Source organism: Anser cygnoides, chromosome Z (assembly GCF_040182565.1).
Source record: "Anser cygnoides isolate HZ-2024a breed goose chromosome Z, Taihu_goose_T2T_genome, whole genome shotgun sequence".
Lineage (NCBI taxonomy): Eukaryota > Metazoa > Chordata > Aves > Anseriformes > Anatidae > Anser > Anser cygnoides.
In genome coordinates this window covers 48,407,480-48,422,262 of record NC_089912.1, presented here as the reverse complement: position 1 = coordinate 48,422,262, position 14,783 = coordinate 48,407,480, and the positions used below count along the sequence as shown (strand labels likewise).

At 37.7% G+C, this 14,783-nt stretch overlaps 1 protein-coding gene across 4 annotated transcripts in view; it reads left to right on the top strand.

Annotated features, from left to right (window-relative positions):
* Positions 1-14,783, top strand: part of TRPM6 (transient receptor potential cation channel subfamily M member 6) — an 87,443-nt gene that overhangs the window by 26,255 nt on the left and 46,405 nt on the right. For all 4 annotated transcript variants that reach the window (XM_066988849.1, XM_066988852.1, XM_066988848.1 and 1 more), the window contains exons 6-17: positions 129-253; positions 1,041-1,212; positions 2,587-2,761; positions 4,209-4,332; positions 5,174-5,246; positions 5,363-5,463; positions 8,078-8,212; positions 8,752-8,805; positions 10,874-11,014; positions 11,618-11,752; positions 12,729-13,009; positions 14,048-14,276. In XM_066988849.1, the coding sequence (XP_066844950.1) occupies positions 129-253; positions 1,041-1,212; positions 2,587-2,761; positions 4,209-4,332; positions 5,174-5,246; positions 5,363-5,463; positions 8,078-8,212; positions 8,752-8,805; positions 10,874-11,014; positions 11,618-11,752; positions 12,729-13,009; positions 14,048-14,276 (1,745 nt within the window). The remainder of the gene's footprint in view (positions 1-128; positions 254-1,040; positions 1,213-2,586; positions 2,762-4,208; positions 4,333-5,173; positions 5,247-5,362; positions 5,464-8,077; positions 8,213-8,751; positions 8,806-10,873; positions 11,015-11,617; positions 11,753-12,728; positions 13,010-14,047; positions 14,277-14,783) is intronic.

Here is a 14,783-nt window from a genome sequence, read left to right as displayed (position 1 = left end):
AGGGAGGAGGTTTATTTCTGATCAAAACATAACCACAGAATAAAGTACATGATGGAAAACTCTTTCATTTCTGTCCTGTAGCGAGTCTATGAATGTAGAAGAAAAATGATTGTTAATTGTCTGTTTAGGAGTGTCCAGGCATGTGGGGGATGCACTGAAAGGTCGTGCCTCACCATACCTGAGAAAGATTTGTGCTGTTGGGATCCCCCCATGGGGTATCATTGAGAACCAGAGGGATCTCATTGGCAAAGATGTGAGTTTGACACATTTTATTAAAACCCTTCATGTTCTGGCAATGTTTTAGCTTTTGTGCATACCTTATTTTCTGCTTGCTTTATTTCCCTGATTGGGTATTTTTTCTTAGTAACAGAGGCTTAGATTTTGCACAGTAGGGGAATTCTGTGGCATGTTGAGACACTGTATTTTGTTTTTCTTATGTAAATGAATAATTTTAAAACATTTCTTATAGGAAATTGTCATTCCTTTTTTGAAATTTTGTAATTAATTAGGTAACTCTCCAGTGGATGCAAATGATGTATTTCTATACTCATGTGATTTAGGATAGGCAGTCAGGTTAATGGTATACACAAAAAGGCTATTATTATGTGTGATTTTTGTTCATAAATTAGAATTTTATGTAAGTGGCCAATGTGAGGGCACAATCTACTTAACTGTTGAAAAACACTTGATATGTAAGGCACATTAATTCCTGATAAATAGTAGCTTACATGTTTTTAACAGAAATACACCCAGGAAAAATATGCCACTGTGTTTCAACTATTGCAAAGAAAGGCAGGCAGTGACCCTGACTAAGGACTGCAAGCCTGCCTAATCAGAAATGTTTTCTGTGCAATAAATTGTGGTTTTGTTGCTGTTAAGATCATATAAAATGAAAGCCCATTCTTGGCTAGAGCAACAAAAAGCATGATAGAGACTTTCATAAGATTGCAATGTGATGCAGAAATACATAAAAATGAGTTGACGTACCTGGTGATATTTTGCTGGTTTCTGTGAAGATCTTTTTATTTTGGTTTTCATAGGTAGTTTGCCTATACCAGACTCTTGGTAATCCACTCAGCAAGCTAAGTACCCTCAACAGCATGCATTCTCATTTTCTAATGGCAGATGATGGGACAGTAGGCAAATATGGGAATGAAATGATGCTTAGGAGGAATTTGGAGAAGTATTTGTCACTTCAAAAAATACACGCAAGTAAGTACTGCCATGGTCAGCTTTATTACAGAAAACCCTGTTTAAAAGATCATGAAGGTACTTGACATTTCCTGTCATCTTCTTGTGAATGTGGCAATTAGGGATGTGGTTTAATGGTGGAATTGGTAGTGTTAAGTTGATGGTTGGACTTAATGATCTTAAGGGTCTTTTGCAACCTAAAGGATTCTGATTCATTTTCCGTAGATTTCACTGAGGTTGAAAGTTGCTCAGTGCAACTGTCTTGAATTCTGAATATCAGAAAAAATAAAAAGGACAGCATTCTCATAAAGCATTAGGCATCTGGACTAACTCACATTTTGGTTTCTTAGTTGTAGGGACATCTAAATGACTCAGATGTATTGAGCATTTTCTCACTTCACACAGTTTTGCATGGTCTTTATATAAGCACTAGACAGTTTTGCAACATTTTGCCAGGCAGAAAAACTGTCACATTCGGTCAAATTTGTGTTCTTCTCCCCATTTATTACTTTTATCCTTATCACTTTTCTATATTACCAGCTTATGTCCTCCCCAGGTACAGAGGCAAAGACTGGTTGCAAAAGGAGTACTTTTATCCAGTGTTTCTGTTTGTCAGTTTGTGCAACTTCCATTGGTTGCTTAGGCAGTAACTGAATTATAGTATAGAAAACATGAAGGAAATATTTATTACATAGACAAGTATTTCTTTGTATTTACTAGTTTGTATAAGTCATTTGTGGAAAGTTCATTCTTACCTAATGATTTAAATCTTTATGTATGTTAAAAAACTTTAGTAGAGTTATAATATTGAATCCTTGTTTTCTTTATTTGCTTACAATATAGTATTTAGAAACTAACTCAGTTTTTAATCTGTTCATATTTAGAGCTTCTTACTCAGCCTCTGATTTTTTTATTAGGACTTCAAGTCAGACTATTTCTATTTTTTTATTATTATTATTTATATTGCATCTTATTGGAAATATTTCTGATTAGTAAGAAAAATAGCCTGCTACTGTAAAACTTGAGAAAGTCCTTAAAAGGTTCCTAATTACTTTTTTTTATGTGCAGGTAACAAAATGGATATGGATCGCATTTAAAATGCTGTCAGTGTCCTTGCATGTGTGAGAGCTAATGTAAAGGGCAGGATATTCAGAAAGATATTCCTTCTTTCTGATGCTAGAACTTTATTGGGAGGTTTTCATGGTCATTTTGATCTGGTAACAGAAGTTCTGTGAAAATCAGACTTAAATTAGAGATAGTGGAGGCATGATTTCCTCTCTGTTGAATCATGTAGTTGCTATGAGACTTCTTCATAAGTATTGATCAGATGTCCTGATTTTGTGTGTGTGTGTTACTGAGACCTGTTTGTAACTGGTTACGTGTGTTTTGAAACAGGAATGGGCCAAGGTGTACCCATAGTTGGGTTGGTGGTGGAAGGAGGTCCCAATGTGATTCTAATGGTGTGGGAGTACGTGAGGACCAGTCCACCTGTCCCTGTGGTGGTCTATGAGGGCACTGGCAGAGCTGCAGATATCCTGGCTTTTACCCACAAACACACAGGTGATACAGGGTGAGTAGTGCATGGTCTGTTGTGTTGGGAGGGGCTGTAAAAAGCCTGTCCCAAAAGGAGATGATTTCTAATGCTTCTGATGATGACCCTGCCATGGGCTTTCGCTGTCTTTTACTTCTGTGAAGTGGGAGCAGTGTTTCTTCCTTCCCTTCCTCAAACTAGTGCTAAAAAAATGTCTCTGCCAAATTTGCTAAGGGATTATTTTTTTTTTGTTTTCAGAGGAAAAAGAAAATGCATGTAGGTATTTTGAATCATTATGTTTCTCACCTTTGTCTAGGGACACTGCTGAGGGACCCCACAGTGCCTCAAGTTTTGATCCAATCCTTTCATATGTCATCAATATTCTGCAAGTGGCCTTGGAGCTTGGGTTCACAGCATGTTTGAGATTACGGCTGGGGTTAGTGGCTGTAGGCACCTCAGGCTGGGGTGGGAGAAGGAGCAATGTGCTCTGGTTTTGGCTTTGTTTACCCAGATTTGTCATCCTTACTGTAATTCTGTTTGTGACTTCCAGTGCAGTCTTAGCCTCAGACTCTGCATTAAACCTAACTTGATGCAAATTTTGTATCCAAAATGTAAATAAACAAATATATTTCTACAGCAAATTAATATTTTTGTGAAGGTTTTTCAAAGGCAAAAGGGCTTTTTACATAAAAGTCAATTTAAAAAAAAAACACACACAATCTGACCTGGAATTGTTCTAATTAAACAGAAATTAACAGCTTAATAAACTTAGTTATTCATTATGTATATATCCTAATAATTTATTTATTATTTATTAGCAACCTGATTTAGTGAAAGGTGTCCCTGCCCATGGCAAGGGGTTGGAATTAGATGATCTTTAAGGTCCCTTCCAATCTCTTATGATTCCATGAACTTTTCTAAATATTTGGGGGGAAGAGGGAGGAAAGGGTAATATTTTTCACTTTTTTCACTTGCTTTGTCTTCAATATTCTTTGATCTTTAAAAAAAAAATCCTGTCATTTGAGAAGGAAGGAAGAATATGAACAGAAGGGTTAGCAGAGAGAAATGAGAGGAAAAAAGATGAGGGAAAAAGAGGGAGATCAAGAATAACGAGGAACTAATGAGGAATTTAATTTTATCCCTATATTAATACTGAAAGAAAGAAAAAAGGTTTCTGAACTTTTAGTGGCTGTTTGCTTTGTATTCACAGATAATCCTTTGAAAATTTTTAACTGTTCCATTTCTTCAGTTTCCAATAATACATATGTATGGTCAGAACGAATGTCTGTGCAAATAATAATTTAAGTTATGGGATGCCTTTGTTTTGTTTTGTTGAGCAAAGGGAGGAAGATGTCAACAGAGAAGTGGAAGTATAAGAGATCTCCAAGTGTCTCTGCAGTCTCTATCTCTTGCTTAGATGTCATTTGGGCTGGGAAGAAGTAGCCCCAAAAAAATACACATTTCAGCTTGTATATCTGTTTTTCAGGGAGCTGCGCCCTCAAGTGAAAGAGGAGGTTTTGGTAATGATTCAAAATATGTTTAGTTTGGGGCAGAAACAGTCCAGTAATCTATTTCACATTTTGATGGAATGCATGGAGCACAGAGAGTCTGTGAGTAGGATTAACGCTCTGACTTTTTTATATCTTAATTTGCTGTTAGCTTTTTGCCCTTTCTGTGGTCGGTTGGCATGGATGCAGCAGTTGTAAAAGTAACGGTGTTATCCCTAAAGTAAATATGATACAAAAGTGTCTGTACTAATTTATATACTAAGTAGCTCCACAGAGGCTGCTTAGTTAACTTTGGAAGTCTTGATGGCTGCTTATGAAATGACAGTCTTTCTGATTTTAGTAGAGGCTGGACATCTTTGTTTTCACAGGAAAGATCAATTAATTTTTACTTTTTTAATGCTCTAGTACTGTGTTCTTTGTAATTTGGAAATGGTTCTATCTATTCTTCTACTTGTACCAGAACTGTGCTAGAATTTGTCTCTGAATATCAGGATAAAATGCGCTGCCATGTTTATTGGCTCAGGAACTCATTTGGAGTTGCCAAATATTTGTTTTGGGAATAACGACAGTTGTAATCATTGCTACTAAAACGGAAACTATCCAATATGTTTTTATTATTATTTGTTTTACTTAATTGGAGTGTCTGTTTTCTAGTTGAAAGCTACGTAGTTATTCATCACATTGCATTTTTACATTTTGTAGCTTTAAAACTAATCAAAAGGAAACAGACATTATGCAGTAGGTTGATGCCAATTTGTCTTGTATGCTATTGTATTACAAAACAAACTGGTACATTGTCTTTCTGAAACAAAGGAAAATCATGACCGGGCCTTTGCCAGTATTTGTGTTGAAGTGTTTATAATTTAATCTACCACAGCCAAGAAGAAATAACCACAGACTTCTTTACCCCACCTCAAATAGTGTACTTCTGCAATTCTAACAGATAACCATACTTGATGTGGAGTCTGAAGAGCAGCAGGACATTGATTTGGCAATTCTGACTGCACTCCTGAAAGGTACCCAAAAATACGATCTGCTTTCGTCTGAAATACAGTCCCACTGGCTTATCCTTTCAAAGCAAAAGAGTAACATCAATGTGTGAAGACTACTCGGTCCTTTGCTTGTTTTCTAGGTACAAATATGTCTGCTTCAGATCAGCTGGATTTGGCATTGGCCTGGAACCAGCTAGATATTGCCAAGACACATATATTGGTTTATGGACAACACTGGAAGGTACTCTTACATTTTATTTTTTTTGCAGTACCTTTACACTTTATTGTTATGACTGATTTTCCATGATTTGCATTTGTCAGGCTTTTTAAATGAGGAGTAGTTTGGTGCTTGGAGTCAGTCTTTTGGGGTAATCATCTCTTATTTTGAAGAAGCATTGTTTTTAAAATTGCAAAGTGCTCAACTGTAGAGACAGTTGAGGGCATCAGATGAAAAATCAATGCACTTGGTTACCCAGAAAAGCGATGCTGTCTAAAATTCCCATAGTTTTCACTGCTAGCTTTTTCAAATAGTTTCAGTGGTCCTTCTGGATATGTATCCCTCAAGCCTATGTTGACAACCACTGATGATCACAGACATTTCACGGTAACCCAGAACATTCTTTTCTTTGAAGGAATAAACTACAAAGGAGTGTTGTCTGTGTTTTCCTAGCTCCAGAGAATATGGATATCCCAAGACAAATACTGAATTCTTTATGGTATTGACAGGTAGAAATAAAATTATCTGTGGTTAGCATGCCATTGTGGCTTAGCTTTGCAGAAAATGACCTAGTAGGTGCCACGTTAAACATTAGTCAGCAATATGCCACTATGAAGGTTAACGGTATTGTTGGCTACATTAGGAAAAGTATTGCCAGCACTGGTGAAGCTGCACCTGGAAGACTGTGTCCATTTCTACGCTCCCCGCCAGTACAACAGCTACCTGGACGTACTGGAGGGAGTCCAATGTAGGGCCACAAAGGTGATTAAGGGACTGGAGCACCTGTCCTATGAGGAAAGGCTGAGAGTGCTGGGACGTCCCATTTGTTGTAAGAGTGCATATTTATCAAAGTAAAACATTTCTTTGTCTTTTCTTTTTATTTTTTTTTAATTTGCATTTTTTTTTAATATCTCCCATTCTGCTGTTAAGAGGGCTGATTTCAGCTATGCATCTGTTCCTTGGGAGATCTTACCTGAATACTACCTGGTACAGACAATTTGATACCACTTTACTGATGACTTCTAAAATCTTTTCTACCGACAGTTCAGTTTGACATAGTTCCTCAGATTTGTCTGCCATAAAGAACAGCTTTAATGTAGGAACTTTCTTAACATATTCTGTAGTGAGCAGTGAGGCAATGAATTAATTTGCTATTTCTACAATAGCCTTCTCTTTTCTCATGTTTCTTTTACACCTTGATCATCCTTTGGCCTTTATGGATTTGCTGGCAGTCCATGTGCCCCTGTTCCTCTACTTCAGATGTGTTTGAAAAAGATTTGTGTACCTGTTCATATCTGCACAATTGTTCAGCACCATTTTGAATGAAAAGTCATTGTCAAATAATGAAATAATGTTCCCCCCTTTGAGTAAGATGTAAGGAGTTTGTAATAAACAACGCTTACATCTCTAGCTGCTTCTCCAAACAGAAATTGGAAAGAAACATGCTCTGGAAAATCTTCTGCCAATTAAGTAGGAAACAATCTTAAATAACAACATTTTCTTCATACATTGTAAATTAACAAATAAATAAATAAACACAGTTTTAAAATTCTATTTTGACCTAAATGCTTTCTTTTAAAGAGGAGTACCCATACAATGCAATTGTAATGGTCAACAGTTTATGCATGGATATTTGGATACTATGAAAAAATTCTTCACTGAGAGCATGGCTGTGCACTGGAACAGTTCAGTTTGTTCTTGGGCAACCCTAAGCACAAATATAGGCTGGATTGAAAGCAACCCTGAGGAGAAGGACCTAGGGGTGTTGATTGATGAGAAACTCAACATGAGCTGGCAATGTACACTGGTAGCCCAGAAAACCAACTGTATTCTGGCCAGCATCAAAAGAAGCATGGCCAGCAGGTTGAGGGAGGGGATTCTCCCCTTCTACTCTGCTCTCATGGGACCCCACCTGGGGCCCCAGCACAAGAAGGACATGGACATATTAGAGCGAGTCCAGAGGAGGGCCACAAGGGTGATCAGAGTGCTGGAACACCTCTCCTATGAAGACAGGTGGAGTGACTTGGGGTTCTATGACTCTCTATGTCCAGCTCCTTTGTTATTTTGCATGTAGAAGTCCTCTTAAGTTCTGTGCAAGTACTATGACTAGAGAGTTTTCACAGTTTCGATACTGCTGTAGGTAGAGCTCTGCTTTGCAGCGTGTTTGAGAGAGTTTATCCTAACGCAGATTCTCTCTCATATGTGAAGAGAAGTCTGCTTTAAAGAACATCAAGTTCTATAAAGAGATCTTGAAATATAGTACCTTGAAATGGCTTTTGTCATATGTCGAAAAAGAGAGGCTTTCCTCCTGCCCCCAGCATTATCATACATTAGCTTCTGAAGTGAATTAAAGAGTAGGAGAGTATTATCCTGCTGTAGAGTATATTATTTTCCAAGTCTGGTTGTAAAGGTCTTCACAGATGTTGGGTTTATGGAGACACAGTTTTACTCCCCCTTGCTACTAGATTTTTTAGGCAGATGCTTCTTTCAGTATATTTTTCTTCTATACTGTATACTTTGAATATACATAAAGACAAATCATTGTGATAAACAGATCCTTAACTGCCCAGGAATCTTTTATTTAGTTCCATAAGAAGATAATTTTCTAACCTTTCCATCTATTTCTGTCCTTCTGAAGGTTGGTGCTTTGGAACAAGCAATGCTGGATGCTTTAGTGATGGACCGCGTGGATTTTGTAAAGCTGTTAATAGAACATGGAGTGAACATGCACCATTTTCTTACCATATCTCGTTTGGAAGAACTCTACAATACGGTTAGTATATGAAATCCCAGTGTACAAAAGGCACACTAATAGCTTTGGATAAACATATATAGAAGGATTACTGTTTTCCTTAAGAGATTAGGCCAGGCCACTTTTTTTTTTTTTTCTTTTTGATAAAGGGCTTTTGAGAAAAATTGAAAATGAATGGGTTTTGATCAGTTTTGATTGCAATGAAGGATTATTGGATTGATGTCCCAGCTTTTTATTTTTCAATTCATTGACTTGAACCAGACTGCTCACCTGAAGCTCATGAGAATTATGCTCTGCTTTTAATCCGGTATCTGATGTATACTTACCTTGTTGTAAATGATATGCTGTTTAACCATAGTGATACCTACTTACGTACCATATAGTAAGATTTAAGTTAATAGAGATGTTACAGATTGGAGTTGAAATGTTTTTGAAGAGGTTTGTGGGGACAGTGTGAATCACAATGGCTTATTCTGAGGATCTTTAAACTTCTTTCCTCGACAATATTGTTTTTCAAATGTAGAGATGTGTTGATTTACTTTTTTCTTTTCACATCACAGAAACAAGGACCATCAAATCTACTTTTGCATCACCTAGTTCGAGATGTGAAACAGGTAATGGATATAGGAGAGGCTGGGGAGCAAAAACAGTAACTTAAAGCTTTAGTGTCCAGTGGCAGACTGCTATTAGACAATACTGGGGAATATGAAGGAATAGAAGTGATGTTTTCATTACCATACTTCTGTATCTACTAAATGGTTTTATCTTCATCCCACTAATCCCCCCAAGCAATTAACTAACCTGCTAACACTGAATGCTCCCAAGGGTCCTGTACCTTAATTTCAAAGCCAGAGGTTCGTATAGATCAGACTGTCTCTTTCTCAAGTTACTAAAGTGATATTATGAAGTGATTGTACAAAAGACCTAGTGAATTAGCACAGTGATTATGCTTACTGATGTAACATTTTTCTTTTTCTTTTTTTTTTTTTTTTCCCTAAAGCGAAAGAAAGAGGCTTTCTGTGCTAAGCAGTAACAGAAAGATGATGTGACAAGAAAGATTATTTTACTGTGCTGCAGTGTCTAGGAGAACAGAAGGTGGCAGTGGATGACTATTGCATGGAGCTCTGGCTGACTTAGTTTAGTGACAGCCTTGTTCTATAGCTACATTTAATTTATTTCATATTTTCATTATCCCTGACAGCTTTGCTTAACCAGAAAGGGATGAGCTGTTCTTTCTGCATCTAGTCTCCTCTGCAAGAGATGCCTAGATCCAAAACCAGATTAATTGGCCAGTTCTTTCCAGGTTATGAATACTAAGATAAATAAATAAATTAATCTGACTATTTGCAGAGTTCTCTGGTCTCAAGTATTGGGATTTCTGAGAAGATTTTGTTTTTATGGGTGACCTCCATGTCGATGCCATTGATGCTACAGTAGGTGGACGCAGGGTGTTCAGATCTTCGTGGCAAGCTATTTTCTGTGTTTTCCCACATTGATAGACATATTTTGGGTTTAATTTATATGATGGACCTGGAGGATCTCAGTGTTGAAAATACATTCCGTTCTTCCAGTTTGAGAATGGAAATGTTTTCTCCATTAGTGTGACTGGCTTTGCTGCTGCTTTGTTTGAGTGGAGATACATTGCAGTCTGCCCCTGCTTGCATTCAGTATATGTTGCTTGTGCAGAGAAGCATCCACAAGTGTGGATACTTAGAACTATAAGTACTGGCCTATTTTTTAATTTTGGAGGTGGCAAGCTGTGAGACACGTTTTTGCCCCAGAATGCTCAACATGTCGGCGCCTCTTGTTACCCAAGACTGGGTGGCTTTTGCTAGCTATACTGAGGGTCGCCACTAAACTCCAATGAAAAAAGCTCAGCCTAATGGATAAAATGGCTTTTTACAGTCTGAAAGGCATAGACTCCTCTGATCTTGATAATACCTGTGATCCTGTTTATGTACAGGCAGGCACATTTTTCATTTCCAAGAGTTGCGCTTTAAGGTTTTATTGATTATATCTAAAATATGCATGGAAGATAATCTTTCTTCAACTAATTTGTCACAAATCTTGTGTCTTGGAAGTACACTGGATGTGCCGTGGGAAGCAGTGCTTTAAACACAAGTAGTGACATACTCGGAAGGTACAACTAATGCAAGTGCAGCTGCTGTCCTAGTTATCACGACAGTCTTGAGCCTCTACAAGACACTACAAGCATCCTGGAATTATTCTACAACATTAAATGTATGCTTCATCTATATCTTAATTTTTAATTAATGAACTGGTTTAATGAGCAAATTGTACTCTACCAGTTTGCTCTGTTATCAGAAAAGGAAGATTTTTATCAGCCTGTCTGGCTGATAAAAATTGTACTGAAGTACTGAATTGTACCGAAGTACAATTGCCTTCAGTGTTGAATGCAGCTCGTCTTGTGAACATTGCAATGTATTTCCCCATGTGATGTGGATGCAGTGGACAGCAGATGTCACACTTCTTAGGCTGAAAATGTCAGTGTGCCTCTTTTCTCCCTCCTTGAGTAATTTCGTATGCCTAAAGAATGTTTACACTTCCTGACAGATGCAGTAGCTGTCAGTTGCACCTTCTCCCAGAGTTCCCTCATAGTAGCAGGGATAGCATGTTGCACATAATAACATCACAAAATGCCTGTGACATTTGGTGTTCCAGAGTACGCTTCCTTCGGATTATAAGATATCCCTGATTGATATTGGGCTGGTTATAGAGTACCTCCTTGGTGGAGCTTATCGGAGCAGCTACACAAGGAAACATTTCCGAATTCTGTACAATGATCTGTACAGAAAACACAAGGTAAATTCTGTGAAATGGCTACCACTGGTCACAAAGAAAATCCAAAGTATTGCACCTTAAAATAGCTCAGGATGTCACTATGTTTTGTCGGAAGGTCATCAGTTAAGTGTATACCACGCTTACGTGTTTTATGAATTTGCTAGCTGTGGAAAAGTTGCAATTAAAACAGACAAATATGTCTAATGTCTAGACCAAATGCTAGAAATGCCATCCTTTGGATAAAATGGTCAGCAAAAAGTTCAGAGAACTTTTGTCTTTTAAAGAGCTTATGGCACCTTTTGTAAGGACTGGCACTTGGAAGAAATTCCAGATTGGGTGATTCCATTGTTGTGCAAGCTTTGTTGTTTAAATTGTATTATTGGGGAAATCAGTATTTTACCTTTTCCAGATTCAGAAAAAAATATATATTTTTTAATTAAATGTGAAACAGGCCATTTTTTTTCCTTGTTGGTATAAGCTTCAGCTGTAGTTTGCAATGATGGCTGACTCACTAGTCTCTGAATAACTGCACAGGTGCCACTGAAGTCAGAGATAAATATAGGCAAACTTTGTCCCTAATTTGCATTTCTCTTTTTCTGTTTTATGGTGTGCCTTTGCATTTAGAGAGCGCTCTCCAGCTTTTCTCAGAACCTGTCTCATTCCCTTCATCAGAGTAATCAAATGGGTAGCAGAATGGGATCTGCTGAAAATACTTTACATTCTCAGTTCTTCCGAACAGCACAGCCTTACAAATGCAAGGTAATGTAATTGCTAGTTCTGAACTGTACTTAGGACACAGTAGGCTGCTAATCAGTTTACTGAGAGATTTATTTTAGACAGGCATTTTTATGATAAGATTTTACTGCCCACTGTTCACGCAGTAAAGGACTCCTCCCATGATACTTTTTGACTTCCATTCACACTTGTTGATAAGAGCTTTCATTCACTGAAATGCTGTATCACTAAATCTGTGAATATCAAGCACAGATGAAAACTCTTCTTATTTGGAAGCAGCAGTAGGAATTTTCTGGCGTTCCTGATGTTTTCTCATGATTGCTTATTAAAGTAGCTATAGTAAGAAGAGATACAGTTCTGATATCTGTAAAACAAAGACAATGTTTTCTGTCAAAGAAAGAACAATAAAAGAGCAAAGATCACCATACACATATATCTGATAGACTAAACATAGAGTTGAATGAGTTTAATTGGCTTTATTAAATTTAGTCTGAACCAAAATGAATGCATTATAGCACTGACACAATCTGTTATTCACCTCCCTTAAACCTAGTAAGACATTTTCATTGCCATTAGTAGAGATAGGAATGTGTAGAAAGTTCACACTACAGGTGTGGTAAACTAAAAATCATAATTAACTATCATAAGTCCTTTGTGTATGTTTCAATCTACTGTTTGCTTTTTCTCTGGTCATGATGGAAGTACAAGAAAGGAGTGAAAAGAAGTGTCTTGGTATTGCAGGGGTTGGTGACTACCCAATGTTATAAAAGAGGAGGCTATAAATGGCAAGGGTACAGAGCAAGGAATGTCTTTTTCCTCTACTAATCAGCTTCTTAGCACTGATAAACTGAATGTACCCTAGCTGTGGTTTATGACTTTGCTGTATATACCAATTAAACAGTTTGCTACTTGCAATTCAGAACTGTGTGCAATTTTATTCACATGAACCTGAACCTCAACCATTCAGAGAGATTTTGTGTTTTTAAAAACAAATTTGTAGGAAAGATCCACTGGTTTCCATAAGTCTAAGAAGAAGTCAAAAGAGGATATAAACTTTGCAGAGAACTATGAGTCATCTGGCTTTATCTACCCCTATAACGACCTCCTGGTTTGGGCGGTATTAATGAAAAGGCAGAAGATGGCAATGTTCTTCTGGCAGCATGGAGAGGAAGCCATGGTCAAAGCAGTTGTGGCTTGTAAACTCTACAAGGCAATGGCACATGAAGCTAAACAGAGCAACATGGTGGATGACACTTCAGAAGAACTTAAGAAGTACTCAAAGTATGAGTTCTCCCTTCACTTCAGTTAATAAAGATTAGCAATGCTTAGAATGGTTAGACTTTTTCATAATCCAATAAGAATATATAAGATTAGTGGTGCTGCAGACTGTGGAGTATAAAATGTCTTCTGCCGCTCACTATTTATAGCATATAATGGAGCTCTGTATTAGTGCACAGTCTGGTCAAGAGTTAAGGTAAAACTATTAGCATGTTATCTAGTTGCATAGCTGAAAAATAAAATATAGGTTAGTAGGGCATATCTCGTGGTCAATGGGGATTTTGAAATTTCCCTAATAGTTTACCTAACCAGCTTAACTTGTTAAAAATCCATTATGACACAGCTGTGTTAAACTTTTCAAACTCATAATATCTGGTAATGAACAAAGTAAAATCAGTCCTTAAGTCCTGCTCTGCATAAGACCTTACGTAAAGTATTTGCTGAAAATATCTGAGTGAATCAAAAATGAAGTAGACCAAGAACTTTCATCAAGTTTGTTATTTCATTGTAGTATTTTTCTGGTAGTTTTTCTTCTTAATGACATATTGTCATTATGGTTTTTTACTGTAATTCCTCAGATTCAGATTACAGTAAGATGTGCTGGCCTTTTCTGCTTGCAGTTCCAAAACTTAAAGGAAGGCGTATCTTCCTGGCAGAGTCTCCCCAACAGAGGAGTCTAAGAGCCAGTGTAAAAGAAGAGGCTTTTGCAGATGCCTGCAATGCTTCCCCACAGTGATGATGTCACTGATGCAAGTACATAGAACTTCATAGGGTCCATTTTGATCACTGAGTGAGATTAAGAACAAAACAAATAAATCAAAAGATAGAAACGAGGATGACATTAAACCTTGTGATTAGGACTAAATAGTCACATTTACTCACCAAACTATTTTTCTCTAAATATATTGATAAAACAATGGGTAAATGGGAAAAGGCATACTTACTGTGTATTTTAGCTGAACTTTGGCTAATGGAGCTTTCAGTCCAACCAGTAGTGATTCTGAGTTTTGACTGGTCCCTGTTAATTCTTTTCTGCTCAAGGGAATTTGGGCAGCTTGCCTTAGATATACTGGAAAAAGCATTCAAACAAAATGAACAGATGGCCATGAAGTTGCTGACCTATGAACTGAAAAATTGGAGCAACTCAACTTGCTTAAAACTAGCAGTGTCTGTGGGCCTGCGGCCTTTTGTATCTCATACTTGCACACAGATGCTACTGACCGATATGTGGATGGGACGCCTGAAGATGCGGAAAAACTCCTGGTTTAAGGTAGCATCACTCACTTTAGCTTTTGGGGCGTTTAGATGCTGTTTATATGTTTTACATGTATTTGTGTTTATGAACTAGCCTAATGCAGCTTCAGACAGATGTGCTTGGGTGTAGATTGGAACATACTCATCTGGGAGAGAAAAGAAAGGTGGGGGAGGGAGGACAATACTTGGCATTGGTTTTACTTCTTTGCAAAAGAATCTGGGGGATGGCATTAGCAGAACACAGCTCCTGAGTTGTCTTTGTCTGTTCCCATTTCCTCAGCACCCTCCAGTCCCTCCCCACCTGTTCTTGGTGCCCCACATTGCTGGTTTTCCAACAGAGCTGCTGATGGCAGGAATGCCCTCCAGACATAGGGAACAGTATCTACAGTATCTCCAGATACCACTAACTCTCTCCAAAGCCACAAAACAATCAAGAGCAGAACACCTCTTCAGAGGCTGTAAGAGTGTGACACGGAGATTCCCACCCCAGTGGCTCTGTCCCAGGCCAGTGGAATAGCTATGG